At 40.8% G+C, this 21312-nt stretch overlaps 1 protein-coding gene across 1 annotated transcript in view; it reads right to left on the bottom strand.

The window, feature by feature from the left end:
* PLXNC1 (plexin C1) overlaps positions 1-20850 on the bottom strand; it is a 70063-nt gene extending 49213 nt beyond the window's left edge. The window contains exons 1-6 of the mRNA XM_079303873.1: positions 19774-20850; positions 10044-10166; positions 8569-8703; positions 6445-6545; positions 1150-1264; positions 22-166 (exon numbers count right to left, since the gene is read on the bottom strand). Coding sequence (XP_079159999.1) covers positions 22-166; positions 1150-1264; positions 6445-6545; positions 8569-8703; positions 10044-10166; positions 19774-20721 — 1567 coding nt within the window. The 5' untranslated portion in view covers positions 20722-20850. The remainder of the gene's footprint in view (positions 1-21; positions 167-1149; positions 1265-6444; positions 6546-8568; positions 8704-10043; positions 10167-19773) is intronic.
* Positions 20851-21312: the final 462 nt, after the last annotated feature.

Genomic DNA, 21312 nt, shown 5'->3' with positions numbered 1-21312 from the left:
TATGTAATAGTAAAAACATACCATTATCAGTTATCATCAGAGTGGTTAGATTGCAGAAACAGGATGAATTTTTCAGGACTACATTTTCATAAAATATTTCAACAGCTGTTACAATTTTTATCATACAGAAAGTAAGGACTTTGCCTACATTTGCAGTCACAACAACCTATAAAACAATAAGAATAACACAGAGGGTATTTTGTTATACTTGCTAAGTCATCACCTTGTCTTTACAGAAAATAACAAACTATGAAATGCACAAAATGAAAACTTTTGTGGTGAAAGCAGACAATTCAGTAGGTAAACTCACAAAGGAGAGTGACTCTCCCAACTGAAGAAGCAATACAAAAACAGTTCTGAATGTAATAGTATTGCTTACTTCCAGAAATTAAATGGATCTGTATGGTATGTTAGCAAGCAATCTTAAATAATTTTGGATTTTTAAAACCAGAATTTGCTGTGTTATATGCTGTTATATTCCTTTAAAAATATTTAAGTAAGAATCTTCACATAGAGAAAGTGTTTACACCCATAACCAAAGAGCACTTAATTATGAAACAGAACTTATATTGTAATGAATTATCCTTTGTTTCTGGCTGAGAGTGCTTTACAAATATGATTACATTAGTGTATTCAATCAGGAAATCAGAAACAATAGCATGCAGATTAAGTGGCCAGTCACAATAGTTGATAATCAAATATTCAAGGCTGCGTGTGCTGTGAACAGATACAGAGTAAAGACTAGTATCTAACACTTAAGAATTTGTGTTAGCATATGTGTCCCAGTGAATGTTTTCTAACTTGTTACAAAGCTCAGAACTTCCACACTGCACTTGATATACAGTTACTGGAAATATTAAAATAACTGATACAGTGATTCAATGGAAACATCGCCTGAGTTAGCGTAGTGAATATTTGAATTTTTGACTTAACATTATGAAGCATAGCTTCAGGATACATTTCACAGGAGAGGAGGAGAACATCTATCTAATTCACACATCCAGCTTACTGAGATTTCCAAGACTGCCAATTGTTGGGGTAAGAGGAACTAATATACGGAACATGGTGACAAGACAAGCCGCGATAAGCAACAAAATTACATATTTTAAGTCACAATAAACAAACACACATAAAACTGGGTGTACATACCTGATATTTGGCAGGGAAACTTAGCAGGATTTTCAGATCTTTATCAGGTGCATGTGAAATGTTATACCAACCATTTATGCTGTTTGAATGTGTACAATTTTCTTTAAATGTGCACCTAAAAGTATACATAAAATTATACTAGCCTCCTTATTGTGCCTTTGACTTCAGACACTGTATGTCAACTTATTTAAAGTTATTGATTTTTTACAGGAACACTATTGGTTTTTTTAACAGGAATATGGTTATAACTGCAAAAAGCTTTAGGAAAACAACCAGTAAAATCTTTCGCTTATCAAAATTAATTACAATGCATTGATATATGCTCGAGGGTTGTGATTAAATCAATGGGACTCAAGCAAATATGAGATGCTTGGCCAGTAACAGTGGAATTGGTAGCCTGGGATGGAATTCATCATCCCCAACTTGACTGTTCATTGTACAGCTCTGGATCTGATCCCTCTGCTGTCCCCCACCTCCACCCCCCCACCCCCCAGCCCCCCTCTACACTCTTTGGGAGAAATATGTTCTTTAGGGTACAATTCACCTGCCCTGTTTTAGACATTGATACAAAAATGAAATGAACCACACTACAGAAACGGCTGTTCTCTCCAGAGGGTATAAGAAGGGATGGGAGTGAAGCTCAAATGTAAAGCTACACTACAAATGTGCACAGTTGATGAGATGCATCCTCTTCCCTAATCTCCTTTGTCACCCACTGATATGAATGGTAATCCTTTCTTTTTTGTCAGTGCACTTGGTTAAAAACGACAGATTTGAAAAGGTTCAAAATAGACTTCTCTGTCTTCAAGCACAGAATTCATTTCAGAATTAGAATAGCTCAAAGTAAATACAAATGTTAGAGATGCCAAATCGTAGGAAACTAACTCTGCAACAAAAAATTCAGGAAGAATGAGGAGACACTGGGATACATAAGTACTACAAAGATTACATATATTAAAAATATGTTGCAAGAAAAAGACAACCCAAGCATACAAATTAGATGGACAATCAATGAGTTTGAAAGGTGAATCCTTGAAATACTGTCTGCTATCAACAGTTAATGAACAATTCATAGATTAACTCCAAGTAATTTCATACAGTTAGCAATTAACGACAAGTAACTGCTAACTGAATGTATCTTAATATTTTAATACTAAGATTGAATATTTATAAATAAATGCAACATTCAGTAGCTTTAATTCTACTTTTCTATCAAATGTAGAAATATGTATAGCTTCACTCCTATGAACAGTGATATCTGCCTTAATGAACCATGCCCTCACTAAAAACTGTAAATGAGTTCACAGTGGCAAAGTATGGGCCTTTTTCATGAAGAGCTCACTGTAAAAACATATTTCACAAACAATGAAAACATATTCAACAAAAATGTTCACCACATTCCAAAATGCCCAAAATAACCCCACAAATCTTAGGAACCATAAAGTCATGCTCCCTGCAGATCAAGATGTTGGCAGTTGGAATGCAGTTAAGCACAAGGTCACTTCCTTTGTGGACTAACTCAGGAAACTGAGTTCCTGCTGCACAAGAACCTGCTGGGGCTTTGCATCTGAATACATTTAGATCATAATGATACTGTAAAAAATATGCCTTATGTATTTCAAACTGCCAGAGCTAGGGCAAATTTCAGACTCATTTACATCTCTCTTCACCCTACTGAGATCACAAAGGTCCATTAGCATCACAGTTTTAGAGCCACAGAAGATGGGATCCATCATCAACAGATGTGCATAAACCACATTCTCAGATACATACAGGCAGGGAATTCGCACTGGCAATGAGGAAAGACAAAAGAAAGACATTCCACAGTTTCTGACAGGGTAAGGATTAAAATAGTAAAGATGCAAGGCAACACACTTGCAGTACTTGGCACTAAGTAAATGTATGCATTTCAGTGACGCCAATATCGAAATACTAAAAAGAAAAACTGTTTATCAAGCTGAATATTTACAACTGTCCCAGAAAGAAGCTATTTGCTTTTCTAGACTGCCTAAGGAACAAAACCAGTGAACCTGTTTCCCTCATTTGCAATGAAGAATCTGAGAGTTTAATAGCAAAACCAGTAATGCCACCCAGGGTCATGCCTGTCTTTATGTGAGGTAAAAATGCATCTTCTGTTGCTCTAAAAGCTGACCTTTAACACTCTAACAGTGTGCTGTGGAGAATGGTCATTTTCACAGGAAGCAGTCATATTGATGTCCCTCAGCATAAATTCTCAAAATTGCCCTGCAAAGGCCAAGAGCAAAATAATTCCACTCACCTACAGATGAAATTATTCTGTAATAACTCTATTTTTGGAAAATTTACATTGACTTCAAGTACTTTGAATGAATATAACAGATAAATATTATTTGTGAACCACATGAATCTGCAAATTTGCATATAGACTCAGACAATTATGTCTGGGTTTTTTGGAAAGGTGAACTAGACCTTATAAAAGTATGAACATATAAGGTATAAAACCCTTGGATCAGATTTCAGACATGCATAGATATATGAACAGAGAAAAGCAGAGACAAGTTGTTTTTTTTAATTCCACAGCAAACTAGTTTTTTATACTACTAAAGATTTCTCTACACAATTGGAACTGAGTTTCTCTTATTTCACTATGATAACACAATACTTATGCATACTGGTTCATTTGTATTTACTTATGTCTCTGCTTCACTAATCTTTGTTAACAACAGATTCCAACATTGCCTTCTCTGTCGTGCTAAAACATACTGATTTCCTCATGGAATGAGGACATGCTGTCAGAGAAAGTTGTTGCTTCCTTCTTTTTCCAACATAGCAACCTCTGAATGAAGTCCACAGACGTCCCACATATTGGCTACGTTCAAAAGTAACTCTGGTGATGTTAGATGATGTGTTGTGTTGTTTCCACATGGAAAATGCACATAAAACAACACCTTGTTTTGGAATTGCATTTCACCATAAATCAAATTGATCTACAGAAAATCTATATACATTAGGAGAAATTACACAATGCTGTGACTAACTGGTTTGAATGATTTCAAGTGAAAAAGAGAATTAATATATTTGTCCCCATGGAAGAAAGATCAAAAATACGAACAGTAGAAACATTTTGTTTCATTTTGTTCTCACTTGCAATGAGATGCACACATTTTTTATTAAAGAACTGGATTTTAATTCACACTGCCCTTAAAGTAAAGCACTAGCTTCGCTATTAAATTTTACATAAAACTGGAGTGTGTATTTTATTTTACAGAAAACTTATTTACCTACAAAAGTAGAAAGCATCATTGATCTCAAAATTATTATGGAATATATTGCTTTAGTGGACTCATACAGCCTTTGATGCAAATGCTGCCTAAAAATATCTTCCTCTTTTCCTAAAGTTTCACTCAGAGGAGTCTCTTCACAAAGCCAAATATTTAATTTGTATGAAGTATTTAACATTAAGACATTAAGTATTTAACAGTGAAAAATTATGTGGGTGTTGAACAGGACTCATATTATAGCAATTCATTTTTTTTTTCCAAAAGAGCAAATTATTTCTGTTTCAATCAAATGGAAACTTTTGGTGATTCCCCTCATAAGCAGGGGATTTACAGAATAATAAGAGTTATTCATCATCTCTTTATAAGGTAATTAGAAGCCTGAAAAGCTTAGCACTGTAACATACACAGCTACTAACAAGGGAGCAAAAGAGAGTTTGAAGAAAACACCTTACAGAATAAATACTTACTCTCTTCCAATAACTACCTTTGCAAACACACAAAGTAGCAGATCTTCAGCAAAATTACTCTAGCACCAAATGGGTAAGAAACCAAAATGAGTAGTATTAACCTTCTAAAAGAGGCTACTAGTGGAATTCCTCAAAAATCAATCTTACAGGCACTTCAGTCTAAGATTTTAATCATGGGCAAAGTGGTTTACACCAGATTTACACTGTAGATATCTGCTGATGATATAGAGTTGGGAAGATTAACATGCAAAGGAAGATAAGAATATCACACAGAAAACTTGGATAATCTTGAATTGGAAAGGCATTTCAAAGTATAAAATACAAGAACATGTACTTACAGCAATAAAAATCTCACAGCCTATATGTGTTATAGACTGGAAACTCATCAGTTGGAAAGACAACAAAGAAAGAGAAGGACCTGGGGGCATTATTTGATCATGAATGATTGTGGCCCATCAATGTGATGCTGTCATGAAAAAGACATTTGTGATCCCAGAACACACTAAGGTGCTTCCTGGACAGGCTGATTAAACAAGCAAGACACAGCTGAAATCTCTTCTGTAACACTTTGAGAGTCCTGGCCCTCCTTATCTTAAAAGAACACATAAATTTTACAGAAGGATTACTGGAGTGGAGGTAAGAAAGGAGTGTCTCGTGAGAGGACCTTAGTGAAGTTCACTGTTTAAGCACACCAAAATGAAAGGAAAGAGAGAGAGAGGAGGGGGGGGGAGACTGCTTTCACAAAAACACTGAAGAGGTATGTGTGAGGGACTTGGAAGGCAGGAACTTATTTAGGCAAAGGTGATATTAACACCACAACAAACAACTATAACCTGTCCATATATATACACATGATGAAAATGAGCAGACATATTTTTACCAGCAAAAAACAAGACTGCCAGGAAGCCACATAACCAGAGCAGGAAGGACAAAAAGCCTATCTACATTTAGGATGATCCTTTGCAAGTTTTTAGTTTTACATGATGTGGATGCCTGCAATTGCTAAGACTAGGCCTGACGACCCAGGAATCTCTCCAGTCCAGGCCCCAGATGTAAAACAGATTTCAAACCTGCTTTAAAGTAAGTGTCAAAATTAATGATCCAAATCCAGGAATGAAGTATTTAGAGGGAAATTCTCCTTTGTCCAAACCAAAGTCAGTGGCTCCAAAAAAAGGAGCTGTCAATACTGAAGACAACTAAGCCCTCTTCTCTTATTCTCACATACTAGATACTCCCAGCTATTAAGATGTTTCAAGCACAAGTATACAATTTTATCTCTCAATCTGAAAAACAAAAATATTGCTTCTAAAAGCAAAATTACTTATTATTTTTAGCCCAACATATATTTTCTGGGTAGATATCAAAAATCTCAGGGGGTTACATAGTCTTTCAAAAGTGCTGAGTTCCCTTTCACATGATAAGAAAATGTCTCACATTTATGGCTATGACTGATTGCACAAAAAATCAGTAGATACAATCTTGATGCTGAATAGCCCCAAGCCAGTCAAAATGTACAGTGACTAATAATGCTCTGCTTTTATATGACAGTCTAAAATACTAAAAGATACCTTTGATTGAAAGAACACCACCCACAGTAGGGGTCCTTTGCAGATAAGCATTCTTGCTCAGAAGCAAATCTACCGCAATTTGCAACTGGTATTCTTCTCACCTGAAACCAAAAAAAATGCAATAACACATTGAATTACTACAGCCTCCATAAACAGGGAACTTGAAGGTTACCATTAAAAATCTGACAGCAACCAAGCACAATCCCTCTGGGGAAGTCTCCTTATGGATTCCCCTCTGCCAGAAGACCTTTGGATAGAAATATGCAGCCTATTTTGCACACACTGTATTTTGCCATCAGATAATGAAACACCTGTGACAATAACAATTTTGGTTCTACTACTCAAAGGCCAGCATGGGCAGATTAATGCAAGAAAGACTGATCAGCATAGTGAATTATAGATAATAATAAAAAGGAGATCTATATTACAAATAATGCTCTGCTTAGCAGAACACCATTTTCCTCTCCTCAGAATGGAGATATTCAAATGATTGATGAAGGTGCATCCAAAAATGCATGCGCATAACAAAATGCATCTGTGTTTGCATCACCATGTCAGGTTACTGCATGTGCACACTAGAACAAACGCATGCAACTGCTTAGCATGCATGAAAATGCCATTTCAGTAAGTAAATGTAGATAATTGTGGCTATATTGTATGTATCTATACTTGTACATTCAGCTTGAATATCCTAGCCAGCCATTTTCAGAAAAGGGAAGGAAAAAGAAAAAGAGAAAGCTGATTACAAATACTGAATACAGATACAAATAATGTGATTTATAACAATGTGAATTAATGATCTTAATAAGAAAAACTAATTTGAACCGTATTTTACAAATTTGCAAGAATTAGAAGTTCCTATATTTTGTCAACAGAAACAAGGTTACACTGCTTCCTGCAAAATTATATTTACTATTTTATCCATCCATATATTGTAAAATTCAATATATCTGAAAGTGCATGTGACAACTAATTCAGAAACCAGTCATAATCCTAGATTACTACCAAGTTAAAGAAGACAATGTAGTCTTATACCAGCTGCAAGAGATGGTCAGAGAAGTGCATTTGTTCCTAAAATCGGTTGTTCCTCTATAAAAATGTGGTCTTTTACCAAAACTAAAGAAAATTCAAGTCTTGCTTTGAATATCTATGTATACTTTTGACGGAGATTTTGTTTCCTTCTATATTTGTGATAAATGTTTTATATCAGTCAGGGTTTCTCCTACCAACTTACCCCCACTCTGTAACAGCAGGCTAAAACACTGTTCACTGTGATTTTATTGTAAGTGATGGTAATTAAGTGCTGGGTGAAATCCTGTTCAGTTAAGATGGACAGCAAGCCCTTAAGCTTTCAATGCCATCACTCCCACTGCTGGCGAGACAAAGGGATTTTCTGATTGCTGCTCAGTAGCCCTGCTGCAGGATGTGCTGCAACAACTGCACCGGCTCCTGGGAGCTGCTCACTGCCTGATGTGCAGCTCCAGCACATTTGCTCATGGGCAGCAGCTCTCAGCCATGCTGAACTCATTGGCCTCACTCTGCACACACACTGCTCACTTCTCATTGTCCTTTTGTTCTTTTGAAGTCTATGCCTAACTGACGACAACGAGAATTTTATCACTGATTACAGCTTTATCACTGATTTCATCAGAACTAAGACTTCAAAGCCATCTCTCAAATTAAGAGATTTCTTCACTTTAGAAACTGCTTAGTTGACTGGCAAACCCTGATCTACCAACATCTGGATTGCTTTGTCTCCAAACAGTATACAAGCTCTTTACTATCTCAAAGCTTGACTCTGAATGAGCTGCATTTTCTGCCTCCAGGAAAAATAGAAACAAACACTGCCTTGGCAGAATGGCATAAAATAAGCATGGAATTAAGGGTATTGCTGGATCATAGCAACACTGGGCAGCACCATGACAGCAGAAGCTTTCCAAGCTCTGTAGGAGTGCAGCCCAAACTTAGACAACATAACCAGATATTAGATGAAAAGTTGGTAACTGCAGTTTGCATATCAAAAGTCTAACTCTGGCACAAACAGATGCTTCACTTATAAAGTGGCAGAAATTCTTAAAGCAGCAGTTAATATGACTTTATTATTTTATTAAATATTGTACTTACCTTATTGGCAGAGGGCAGATAGATGTAGTTATTATTCACTGGATCTAGTCGTAGTTTAGGGAAAATGGAAGTTTCTTCCTCAATTTCATATAAAACCTCTGGGCAATTAGATTTCATATCTTCATTAAGAATAGCCTAAAACATGTGTAATTAAATTATTCCCATGTTCCTTTATTGATCAGTCAACATCTTAAACAAAAGCCTAATTTCAGTTACTGAAATAATTATATTTCAAAGCCTCTGAGATTAATTACTGTGCCATGATTCAATTCACCTACTGCACTGGTTCTCATACTGGAGAACGATGAAGGAAAAGACCATAAGAACAGAATTTCAACAAAATCCCTGTCAGACACATTTAGCACTGAATTTGGCACTGGTTTAGCATATGAAACATGCCTTCTACCAAGCCTGTTACTGATTGATTTGGAAAATGAATGTGGAAGAAACGCCTCTATCCCAAAATCACAGCCTTTTACTCCTATCAGTGGAGAAGAAAGCATTAGCTTTCAGAAAACAAAATAACATTCAGACACACATAAAGTAAAAAGGAACTTACACAAATTTCTTTGTGGCTCCTCTATGTATACACCTGTGATGATATTTCTTTTTCTTACCTTGCCCAACTCTACTGTTTTCCTCCACCCTTTGCACAGAATTCAAGGGAAGCAGAGACCACAGAAACTTCATTTTGCAAGTCAACAAGCACATCAATATTGGCTTTTCATGACTAAACAAGGGAGATGTGTTCACTGTCTCCACTGTGTTAAGGAGACATGGAAGACTTCAATTTCATTTTTCATTCTCAAAAGCAAAATGAAATGAAATGGACAAGGCTTTTCAAGGTCTCTACTATATTCCTCTCCATATGTCTGCTAATAAAGACAAAGAATGAGAGTCATCCTTTGCAGCGTAGACAGGAAATGCACATTCTCGCAAAATCCAGAAAAAATTAAAAGCATAAAAGACATTTGATTGGATGGCTGAAATGTTTGAAAATGAGATAAGATGAATTTCACTTTCAAGACATGGATTTAAGTTAGCATAGGCCAACTGGTCAGAAGCTAAGGCAAAATGAATCTTTACTTTTCCCTCTAATGGACAGCTTTTCAGATCACACAGGCAAACAAACAAACATGCTTCCAAAAATCTAACAATATTTAATATTTCTACTGAAAAATCAAAGCAAGGAGGGAAACAAAGCACAATAACTGAGAACTCCACAGTCTGTAAATTAATACTGTGGGCATGAGCATTTTAATGAAACGTTTACTTGAATTTTAGCAGAGTACTTTATTGCTTTTGAAAGTTATCTTGCTCTCCAAATGACCATACAGCAGTTATTTCACAAACAAAAACCAGAGATTCAGGGGATCACATTTGTTTTTAATACACTGAACAAAACAGGAAATATTTACCCACTTGAACACAGCAGCAGCTGGTGGAGAAGGGAAGAACTGCCACACTCAGCTTACCTTCAGTAACTGTCCATCATCTGTTCCCAAAAAGAGAACTATACGATTCAAAACAACTGTGCCATAAACAGCCACTAATCCAGAGTGAATCAAGGTAGGTAATTTCTTGATTGATTGTGCCTCCTGAGAATCAGACATAAGAAAAACATATTAAAAAATCATTCACCTATACTCCAAAACTTTGAGGAAAAGAAGAATCCTTGGAAAGATTCTCAGAGAACCCAATTTTAGACAATATTTTGAGTAACATTCCAATTCTGACACAGTTTTAGAGCAACACATTATTGGAAATAACACATGAAAATAGTTTTTCATATATGACAACTGGCCATATCTGTAATAAATATGATATCTGCTGCAGTTAAATCACTGACTTCAGTGGGATACAGACTTGGCATAGCAGCAGTAAACTACTTTGCAATAGGATTTCTCTTTTTTGGGACATAAGTCCTGAAATTATTCTGAATTTCCAGTTCTTCTCAATGAAGCCATGCTTTGCTATCTCCTGAAGGCTAGATACACACAGCACCCACTTTCAAAGCCATGCTAATATTCTGGAGAAAGAAGACACTTCAAACAAACTGTGTCAGTAGGTATAAAAATGTAAACCTTCATCTTCCTTGACACTAGAGGAAGGAGAGACTTGTGTATTACATAAACATAAAAATGAGATAAAACAATATAAAGTTCATGCCATGGAGAACATAAATGTAGCTGTGTGAGCTTTAAAATCAACACCTGCCCCCAGTTCTCCATCTCACCTGGAGAAAATTAAGTGGCAAACACATGTAAACAGCTCATGAAAAAAACATCATGCAGGAAATCTCTGTATCTTGTGGAACAAAAACCAAACCAAACAACTCTGATTGCAGATGATTGAGGGTTGAAAGGGAATCTACCTGTGAGAATAGGACCATGTACCAGAGAAAATCCCTAAAAGCCCATGTGTCTCCTTAGTAAGCAGTAACTCATTTTTTAAAGTCCTCTAATTGCTCTAAGTCTATCTCTGTGGTAGACATTGCTAAAGGTATCATCCCAACTGCTCTCCAAATGGGTCCAACCCCAGCCAAGCTTTACTTCCCCTTCCCTGTATAATGTGCCTAGAAAACACTCTGTAAATCTAGCTACCTACATCTTCACTTGAGTCATGCTCCTCATCACATGAACTTGTGCTGCACACACACCAGTGCTGGCACAAAGGAGTGGCAGGCATGGAGAGGCAGAAGACAAGAGCTTAGGTAACACCACGTCCTTGGGAACAAGCCCTGTAGGTTAGCTTACAAAATCCAGAATTTCAGCCTCAAGGATGGATTCCTAAACCTACAAGTACCCTCTGAATAGGCAAGAGCCTATTTCACTTTAATGCACAAAACAAAGTGTGGAAAGGACAATCAAACCTGATGTTTAGAAGAAATGTGAAGGCACTTCTGAAAGTTATGAAACAAACCCATATATGGTAACAGCTGAATTCAACTCTCTTGCATGCTATGATGCTGGCTTAACCCTAAAAAGTCTTTCCACTAGCAATATTTTTTTCTGAACTGCAATCCTAAGTCAATTAAAATGTTCTTCAGTCATCTGAATTATTTTAATTAGCTTGAAAGAACAGCCACTTTGAAAAAAAAAAAGACTTCATTAACTTTCATATTTAAAGTATTTTTTTTTTCATGCAGCAGGAAGAAGCCACAGGGAACTGTCATGCATTGGCACAGAACTTCAGTAAAACTCACTTGGCCGTGAGAATCCAGTACCCTGGAAGTCTGTGTTAGATAGGGAAGTGGGGCAGGGTGTGATTACAAGCATTTTAAGGTGGAAAAAGTTAACTCACTTTATTAATAGATCAGAAGGTAACAAAGCTCCAGACCTAGTGCACTCAATGAGTCTTCACTCAGGTTAGGGAGTGAGGAAACGGAACTTCCACACTTTCATTTCCACCAAAATTAGGAATAGTTTTTCTGCAGTGCACCACATAGCAGTGTAAGAGAGAGAAACTACCCTAGGTTCCTCACAGACTGTACAACAAGATCACAGAAAAGAGGAGTACTCATCCAGTTTCTGAAAAGCTTTGCTGCCAGATTTTATTTTGACCCACATACTAATAAAATAACCAGTGTCATATCAGTGCATCCTCCTCATCTGACTGAAGAACCAACACTGACAAGGGTGGAAGTCTCCTCCCCTCCCTCTGCTTGCTAGAGGGAGGGTCAACGTGACATTGAGCTAATATGGATAAGAACAGGGGGAATTCAGACGGTGGACAGTCACAAAAAAAATCGCCTTCTCTCTCTTGCAACCTATTTCTCCAGTTTGCCCGTTTCCTTCAGGGTGCAGCTGCTGCTTTCATCCTTCTGTCACCCCTTTTCCACATCCATTTATTGTTTTAACAAGCCCTTTTACCTCTTCCACTGTGACTAATGGGGTTACAGCACTGTAGGGCCTTTCCAAGCTGCTTCTTTCACAGCTAAATCCATTCTTAAAAATGCATTTGCAGTCTAAATTTCCTTTATACTTGAAGAGTCATTCATCTCCATGGTCATCTGTTTGTCTATCCTGTAACATTTTCAGGTGCATAAAAAAGCAAGAAAAGCAAAAGAAATGACAATATCACTCTGTAAGACCTCCTTTTTTAGAAAAAATTCTTCCGTCCTCTGTTCTATTCTGTAGTCCCTCTACAGTCTATAGTTGCTTGCTTATTGGCATGGAAGGTATTAATACTCATTTTCTATTTGGCATTTCATTTTCAGATGTATCTCTGTATGACTCCAGCTGCAGCAACCATATTCACACTTCTACTTTCTGTCTTGATTTCCTCCTGATTATTTTACATTGCGTGCCTCAGAGGAAAGGGCAGCATTTTTAGCTCACACAGCACTCATCATATGCAGCTGTCCAAAAAGTAAAAATAAAGGGTTTGAGCATCTGAGTGAAAGAACAGATGCAGCTATACAAAAGGACACAAGATTTGTAAGTAGCGTACAGCAATAGTCAACACTGAAACAATAGATGCTTTTCCTGGGGGAAAGAACTTTTGTAACCTCATTCTTCTTTCTTAACTTCATCATTCTTTAACCACCTCCATCAATTTTTACTATACCAGAGGGTAACAAATATTGGGGCATGCAGTGAGCCTTTATTAGGGCTAAGGAATGAGTAGACAAACTGCTCCAAAATTTTATTTCCAGGAAGTTTCTGATTTGTGCATTGCCCAGCAGTGTTAGGTGGACAAGCCTGTCCAAGTGAGCAGCCTGCAAAAAATCAAGGATGACCAGAAAATCAGAGTCTTCAGTGAGACCTTGCAGAGGCAAATCCTGAGGCTCATGATGCAAGGCAGGAAGAACAGTCAGAGGCTATGGTTGAGTGAGATGCTGATGGAGACTCCTGAGATGGGGAAGCTAGAAACTTGTGACTTCTTGCAGCAGCAGAAATAGTCCTTCTCTGCCCTGAGATCTAAGTTCACAAAAGTGGTAAAGTGTCCCAATAACCAGTGAGGGAAAACAAACTCTCTTAAGGAAGGCTTTGAAACCAACTGAGCTTGAACAGTGTGTTAGTAGAGAGCAAAAGGAAGTGGTGGGTGACCGTGACACTTGCTAAATAGTCATGCTGTTACAACAGCTTGGGGCTTCTTTTAGGGGACCCTACCCATTACAGAAAGACTGTGGTAACTTTCCATTCCCTGGAAACTACTCATTGTTGCACATCCACGTGGGCACAGATATGGCCTAGTGCAGAACAGGACTACAAAGCTCTGGGGGTAAAGAGAATAAGAAGGGATCCCAGGCTATGTTAACCTGTGAGGTCAGACAAGAGTGATGCTCTTCTGCATCTGCTACTCAAAACCAAAGAAGAACTGACTGAAGATGTGATAATCTGAGCAGACAGCTGGAGACCAGGCTTCAGAGTGTTCAGGAAAATGGCCAGTGGGATCCCCTAAGAGTCAGCTTTGCAGGGAAACAAAGCTCAAGTAAACTAGCAGGTCTTTCAGGACAATCTCTGTCAAGCACAAAACTGAGGAAAACAAGCAGACATGTCACGAGATGGCCTCTAGCTAAACAGGGAAGTCATGATTGAACTACACTGCAGAAAAACAGCATAAAGGAGGAGGAAGCAAGACTAAGGAGGAAGTCTCTGGACATGCAGGAATGCTTTTAGGAAAACTCAAGCTCACCTGGTTTTGGAACTGGCAAGGTATGGTATGGACAAGAAGTGCTTCCACTACCACACAAGCAGTAAAAGAATAAACAATGAAAATGCACACCAGCTGCTGGATAGCTCAGGAGATTTACTGACAGTGGATGCAGACTTGGCTCTGGACTTCACCAGCAACATCTTTTGGTCCTTTGTACACACAGAGTTCAAGGAGGAGATAAACTGCAAGTACCAGGAAAGGATTAAGCCAGAGATCTCTTCAGAAATCTCAGTTTTTACAAGTTTTAGAGAAGACAGATGGGATCTGTAGGAAGATGCTGAGAGACTGTCTGATGAAGCTGAAAAGTTATTCTTGCCTATTTCAAAAGGTGTGGAGATCAGGTAAAGTCACCAATTGAATAAAGACATATACCGCACATTCAAAAAAAAACATGATATTTTTTTCAGGGAGCTACATATTAGTTGATCTCACTCTTTTCCTGGGAGAATCATGAAGAAAATCCTCATTGAAACCATTCCCGGACACAAGAAGACAAACAAAATGACTGAAGAAAGTCAGCATAAATTTACCAAGGATAAATCATGCTTGACCCATCTGAAGAATTTATAAAACTTGTAGATGTGGTGCTTAGGGACATGGTTTTGTGATGAACTTACAGGTCTCTTCCAAAACTGGGCTGGTTCAGCCTACAGAGGAGACAATTTAGAGGGACCAAAGAAACAAAGCCAGGCTCTTGAAAGAAGTGTACCTAAGGTAACAAGATAATGACACAAAGTGAAACACTGAAGGTTTCTAGTGAACAGGAGATGAAAAGGCACCACTCTGAGGGCAATCAAGCAGAACAGGTTGTCCAGAGAGGTTGTGCAGTTCCCATCCGTGCAGTGTGAGAGTTGACAAGTCTTTGGTGGCTTACTTTGCACACTAAACTGGGGTGAACTGAAAACTCATTGTAACGAGACAGAAATATTCACTTCAAAAATCTTAGCTCTAGAAACCCATCAAGCATTCAGATGCATAGCAGTCTGCAATACTCAGGAGACTGACTTTACTACTGTAAAATTAATTACAGGATCAATTTTGATATAAAACTATATTTAGAAGTCTGTAATTCTTTCCTTAAATAAAAGATCATTAATCACTCTGGAATGAGCTACCACACAAATTTAAATGTTGTTCCTGCAAATTAAAGGCCGTAATTAAACTTGACTTCAAAATCTCATTTTGGTAGAGCTTACACCAGCTAGCATTTGTCCAAGAGTTCTAAACTATGTATGATAAATTGAAGGACACACACTAGCCCCCACATGTATCACCCACTGAAAAATGAAAAACTTCAAAGAACAGACTACTACAAGTCTTTACTTGCATTAAATAATAGGTGAAAATTCAACCAAGATAGCTTATCTTTTAGTAACTATCACAACTACTTAGCCTTTTCACATAATAGAATAGACAACTTAATATAAACTACTGCAATTCTCTTTCTTACCAGTATATGCCTTACAATTTGGGGGGAATTTTCTATCTGAAAATTTGTGAATCCTTGAATCTCTCTGAATCCTTTTCTTCTCATGCATTTTTTTTAATGGCAAAACCAGTTTCCAGATTTGTCATTACTGTGGTAACACTCTACATCTCTCTCCTGTTGATGTTCTCCAATTGTAACACTTTTCCTACTCATCTACTTGGCTGTGACTCAAAACATCCTGGCTTGTCTGTGAGAGACCTGAGATCCCTGTAGGTCCTGTTCTGTCACAGAACAATAGAAGAAAAGCCTTTCTTAAAGTTCACTAGCTCCTGCAGCGAGTTTGTGACAAATTCCAGCATTCCTCCTGTGTTTTTAAGCACTCAGTCAGGTTTCTGAAAAGAAATTGAGAATGAGATTTGGCAAATTCACACTTATTAACTAAGGAAATTGTGAAGAAGATGCACTTATGTATATGTAGGATATGACAGAGTCTAGTAACACATGCACCTGGTAGTGCATGTAAGTAGATATATTCAAAACTAAGAGGCATAAGGATCAAAGAAAAAAAAACCGAAGATACAAAAATGTTTTCAGAGTAGTTTAATCTAAAACACCACTTACCTCTTGCTACATAGGGATCTCATCTCTGGGAATCAAGTACTGCCAATGTCCTGAATAAACACATCCAAGTAGGACAAACTTCTTTGTGCATATTAGTGCACAAAACAAAAATACCTACTTCTCATATGGAGAAATTCAACAGAATTTGTAGCAGTCACATACTTTTTGACAAAGTTGCTAAGCAAGCATCTTAAAAATTACTAGTTTTCAATGACAGACTCTAATCCAGCTTTAAAACTTAAGGCAAATAAGAACTTTGGCCTAAGAGGAAAGCGAAGCTAAAGAGATTACACACCTACAGTGAGTTCCAACAGGATGCAGAGCAATTTGGTTCAAATCCAGTGAAGTACTCAAGTACATGCTTTGCTTTAAATGCATGGGCATGAAGATGATGGAAATACTTATATATGCCTAATGTTAAACATGTCATTAAGTGCTTTACTGGGTTAGGGCCAGAAAGCTTAATATCTTACAGGAATGAGTTTGGAGTACACCATGCAGCACTGGCATAACAGGGAACTCAGGACCATAAATAATCTGAGCTAAGCCCCTCTTGCTGTCTTATTGAGAAATGCAATGTGAGTGGAGAGGGGTAAGAGGATGTCTTGCCTAAAGGTAATCAGAGTAATAACAGAAATCTGAAGGATGTCAAGATCAGAAGGAAAACAAACTGACATTACTCACTAATGAATATGCTTACTATAAATTGTATTCCTGCAGTGAAAAAAATCCCTGTATTTTCAATTCCTACATAGCCCATAGTCTAGTTACTGAGAGTCCATGTCTGGGATCCACATCCCTCATCACATCATTCAAGGTACCCAGCAGAGAAGACTGAGACCCACAGCACCCTACAACACACAGTACCTGCAGTGCAAAAGCCAGACTGACACTCAGCACGGTGCATTCACCACAAGCACCAGAGAGGTCTTGCACTTAAACCACTCCTAGTGCTGCAACACATTCCTTTGCTCAAGAACAACACTGTCTTTAAAAGACTGGATTTTAAAGCATGTCCTAAGCAGTTTTGCTTGCTGCCATTCCCACACAGCCTCTACCATGTACTCCTGACAGCTCTGTGCTGTGAGGCACTCCCTTCTGGAGGGCCTGAGCCCCTGCTAGGACTGCACACACTGCTGCAACCTGCACTGATGGACCTACCACACTCCATCTTCCTGCCAGCTCTGAAGCCCATGTGTTTCTGAGTCCGAGAGCAGCATATTCCGTGATTTGCAGGGACTCCCATACTTTGGTGAGAGACAGTAGAAGGATCTGGTCTAAAAAAACCTCAGAAGCAGCAACATATGGGCCTGTCATCTCCAAATTTACTCTGCAATAGCCTAGCCTAACCTTCTGTAGTATAAAAAATATTAAAGCTGAACTATATGCATTTATTTCTATGTTTATACACCATAAGCACATATAATTAGGTTTAAAAAAGAGAGTTAATTAGCCATGTAATGTTATAGGTCATATTACTTCAGAGGATCCACATGCTATCTCACAAAATATTAAAATACCACTTTTCTCTCTGTGGTAAACTGCATTTATTGTGCCAAAATATTACAATCAATAACATCATCATCGTTTGGGACATAAGGTTAAGTAAGCAATCCTTTTAAAGTTTGTTACAGTCGAGATTCTTCAACATTGTACCCAAATATAATCTAAATTTGCAGGAGGGATGAGCCTTTCGGGACATGAAAGTAACTCTGGAGTCACAGGAGTCTGATCTGAATCAGACCAATCCTGAAACAAGTGAATCATTGATTTTTCATATTCAGGCCCCAAAGGAAAGGAAATGGGGACAGGGAATTGCCTTGCCCACAGAAATATGTGCCTCACTTTACCTGCATTATGTTACTCTATGAGATCTATGAGGCTCTTCTGAAATTTCTTGCATGAGGTTTTGTCAAGTGTTTAGAAAGGATCTACTGCCCAGGGAGCTTTCTTTTTCTGTTTTTATTAGCAGGTTCAGAAAGCATTTCACTAAAAAGCTTCACGAGTAATTAGAAACAAACAATACAAACTAAAATTCCAACAAGCAAATAGGTACTTTGGGATCAGAGTGAGACTTCAAAATCATTCAGGAAGTTTGCCTGGTGGGAGTGCAGAAATCACACAGTAAGCAGTAAGCTAACTGGAAATCAAAGGATTGGCTCTGGCTCCGTAGTAAGTTTCACTATTTACTTCAGCACAGTTGTCTCACCCACATAAGGGGTTCTCATTCACAACCACGTCCTCTAACACTGGCAATAGTCTCACAGCTCATAGGGAGATGAGCAGACTGAATCACACGTGCCCTCTGGTAGTCTGTTTGGAAAAAATCTCAGCATCACACTTCACTATGAGTTAGATTTGGAAAGCCAAAAAGTGACAGTACATCTACTGCACTTCTTTCAAGGAATTTCACAGAAACTCCTATCGGAACACATCAAGGATTCAGAAGTTTAGATGCAAAGACCCCGGATGGTGTGAGAACTGCAAAAGGCATAGGGCTTGCTATATGATGCCTTGCTTGATCCCCTATGTTTCTCCTTTATATTTCTCAGTGGTCCTTTTGCCACAGCTCTGGAAAGTCTTTTGACTCTAACTTAAAAGCATGGACAGGCCTTTCAAAAGCAGTTTCTTCATTTGAATGACATTTTTATCTTCCTAGATGTAATTTTTAGGTAATTTATGTACTACTGAGGCCACCTCAAAGCCAGCACCCTGGCCCATCCCATCCTTCGTGTGCCCAGCTCACACTGAAAAGGAGGAAGGAGCTGAAGAGTGTTACTGAAGTAGGTAACATGGGGAACTCCAAGGGATCCCACTGTCTGTGAAAATGTAACTACTGCAACAACAAAGAGATATCACCTATTGTTGCCTGCTACACACAAGGATTTGGGGAGGTGGCTGTGAGAGCCCTCCCATGCAAGGCTGATTGCGAGAGGCCTGGGAAATACCTACCACTGAACAAGCAACCACAGATAACTTGTGATAGGGATAACAGTGCACACAGCCCAGTGCACAGAGCCAATCTGACGGGCTTTTTTTCCATTTCTGATGTAGCTGCAATGACATGAGATGTGAATGCACAGAATAAGATAGGAGATGCTTTATCTAGTCTGTATGGAAAATAAAATTAAATACGACTAATCCTAGGCTGGAAAGGACACATTGAGGAAGAATCCTAAGCCTCGGGTCTGACCCAGGAAGCCCTCAGGTGGAGCTCCCTCAGATCATCTTTCTCAACAGGTAGGTGGGAAGTACACCAAAATCTGGTAAAGGATCAGCTTCTTAGTAACAGAACAAGCTGGAGAAACCACTAGAGCTGACAGAGCCAGGGCTGATGTGCAAAGCCCGGTGTGGCTCTCTAGTTTCTCGCTAACTTCATGCGCCTCCAGGTCAGGGACACCCCATGAGTCATGCACAGAGACACCAGCCACAACAATAACAGTGTCAACAAGGGCGTGCAGGACGAAAGCTTAGCAAACGATGCCCAGACTTACACAGCTATTCCCGTTCATATTGAAGTGTGGGGATGCACAGGCTTGCTCCTTCATCTCCTCCATCCCAAAGATGCAGACGGCAGTGCTGTTCCACGCCTTGGAGTTGTGGCTGTGGCGGAACACACCCACCCACCAGCCCCGCTCACCCTGGCGGACAAGGCTGGAGGAAATAATGAGGCTCCTGCACCCGCAGTCCAAATAGACGTGCCCTTTCAAAGTGGGGCCACCCTTTGCAGGGGGCATCAGGCTCAGGACAGCCATGCTGGGTGGCTCCGTGTTATTGCCCAACCTGGCCTTCAACGTGTAGTAGGGAAAGAAAAGGTGGTCTCCCCACTGGAGCGCGTCAACAAAGTGCAAAGGTTCTTCCCTGCGCTTGATGATGCCCAGCTCCTCCTGGGACTTGAGGTTGACCATGGGGCGCACCGTGATGACGGTCTCCTTGTCCGACTTCGAGGGCTCGCAGTGCAGGTGGCTGGTGTCAGCGCTGGTTGAGTAGGTGGCCGCCACGGCCAGGTACCAGGCGCCGGCCTGCTGGAAGACGACGCCGGCGGTGGAGCCGTCGGGCAGGCAGCTGACCACCTCGCTTTGGTTCAGGCGCTGCCGGTAGGACGGCTGCTCCCACACCTGGCAGGCGCCGCCATCCTGTGTCCAGCCGGTCAGCAGGACGCCCACCCCGCCGGCCTCCTCGTAGTGCAGCAGCAGATTGCTGCGCGTGCCGGGGGGCTCCCCGCAGCCCTGCCCCGCCGCCGGCACCACGCGGAGCCGGGGCCGCAGCTCGGGCCGCAGCTCGTAGAGGCAGCTGCCGCCCGCCACCAGCACGGCGCCGCCGCTCACCTCGATGTTGTCGATGGGGGCCCCCGGCAGCTCGAAGCTCTGGGGTCCGGCGGCGCCCGCCAGCGCCGCCAGCAGGGGCAGCGCCCATCTGAGGGCGGGCGGCGGCGCCGCCATGGGCGCGGGCTCGGCGCGGCGCGCGGGGCGCCTCAGGCGGCGGCGGGCGGCGGGCGCTGCTGCGCCATGGTGCGCGGAGGGGCCGGGCGCGCTGCCGCCGCTGCCGCCGCTTTCCGTGCGCCGAGCCGGGCTGCGCGGGCGGGGAGTTCCTCTTTCGGGGCGGGGAGGAGGGGGTGCCTGCACGGGAGAGGTGGGCCGGGCTCCTCCGGGAGGGCTGCCGAGCCACCTCGCCGCCGTGCGCCGCCGCTCCCCCTCCGCCCCCCGGCCCCGCCGGCCCGCCTCGCCGCGGACGGTGGGCGGCGGCGGCGGCGCTGCGGGAGCCCACCTCGGCCGCCGGGCTGCGGAGCCGGGGGCGGCCGCCTCGCGGCGGGAGCGACACCCACCGCGCCCAGCCGCGCTCAGCACCCGACCCGCACGGGAACCCTCCGGGGCACCGGAGCAGGGGAGCCCCTCCGGGGCAGGGCGGCCCCCTCACCCGCTCTGCCTCGCTGCCGGCCCCCCGGGCAGTGCCGAGCACGGCTGAGGGTGCTCAGCGGGGACAGCCGGTGCCGGGGTCCGCTGGCGGTGCCGGGTGTAGGCGTAGGTCCCGCT

Source organism: Erithacus rubecula (genome assembly GCF_903797595.1).
Source record: "Erithacus rubecula genome assembly, chromosome: 4".
Lineage (NCBI taxonomy): Eukaryota > Metazoa > Chordata > Aves > Passeriformes > Muscicapidae > Erithacus > Erithacus rubecula.
Note: the sequence above shows the minus strand (reverse complement) of the source record. Positions and strands in the feature narration are given on the sequence as shown.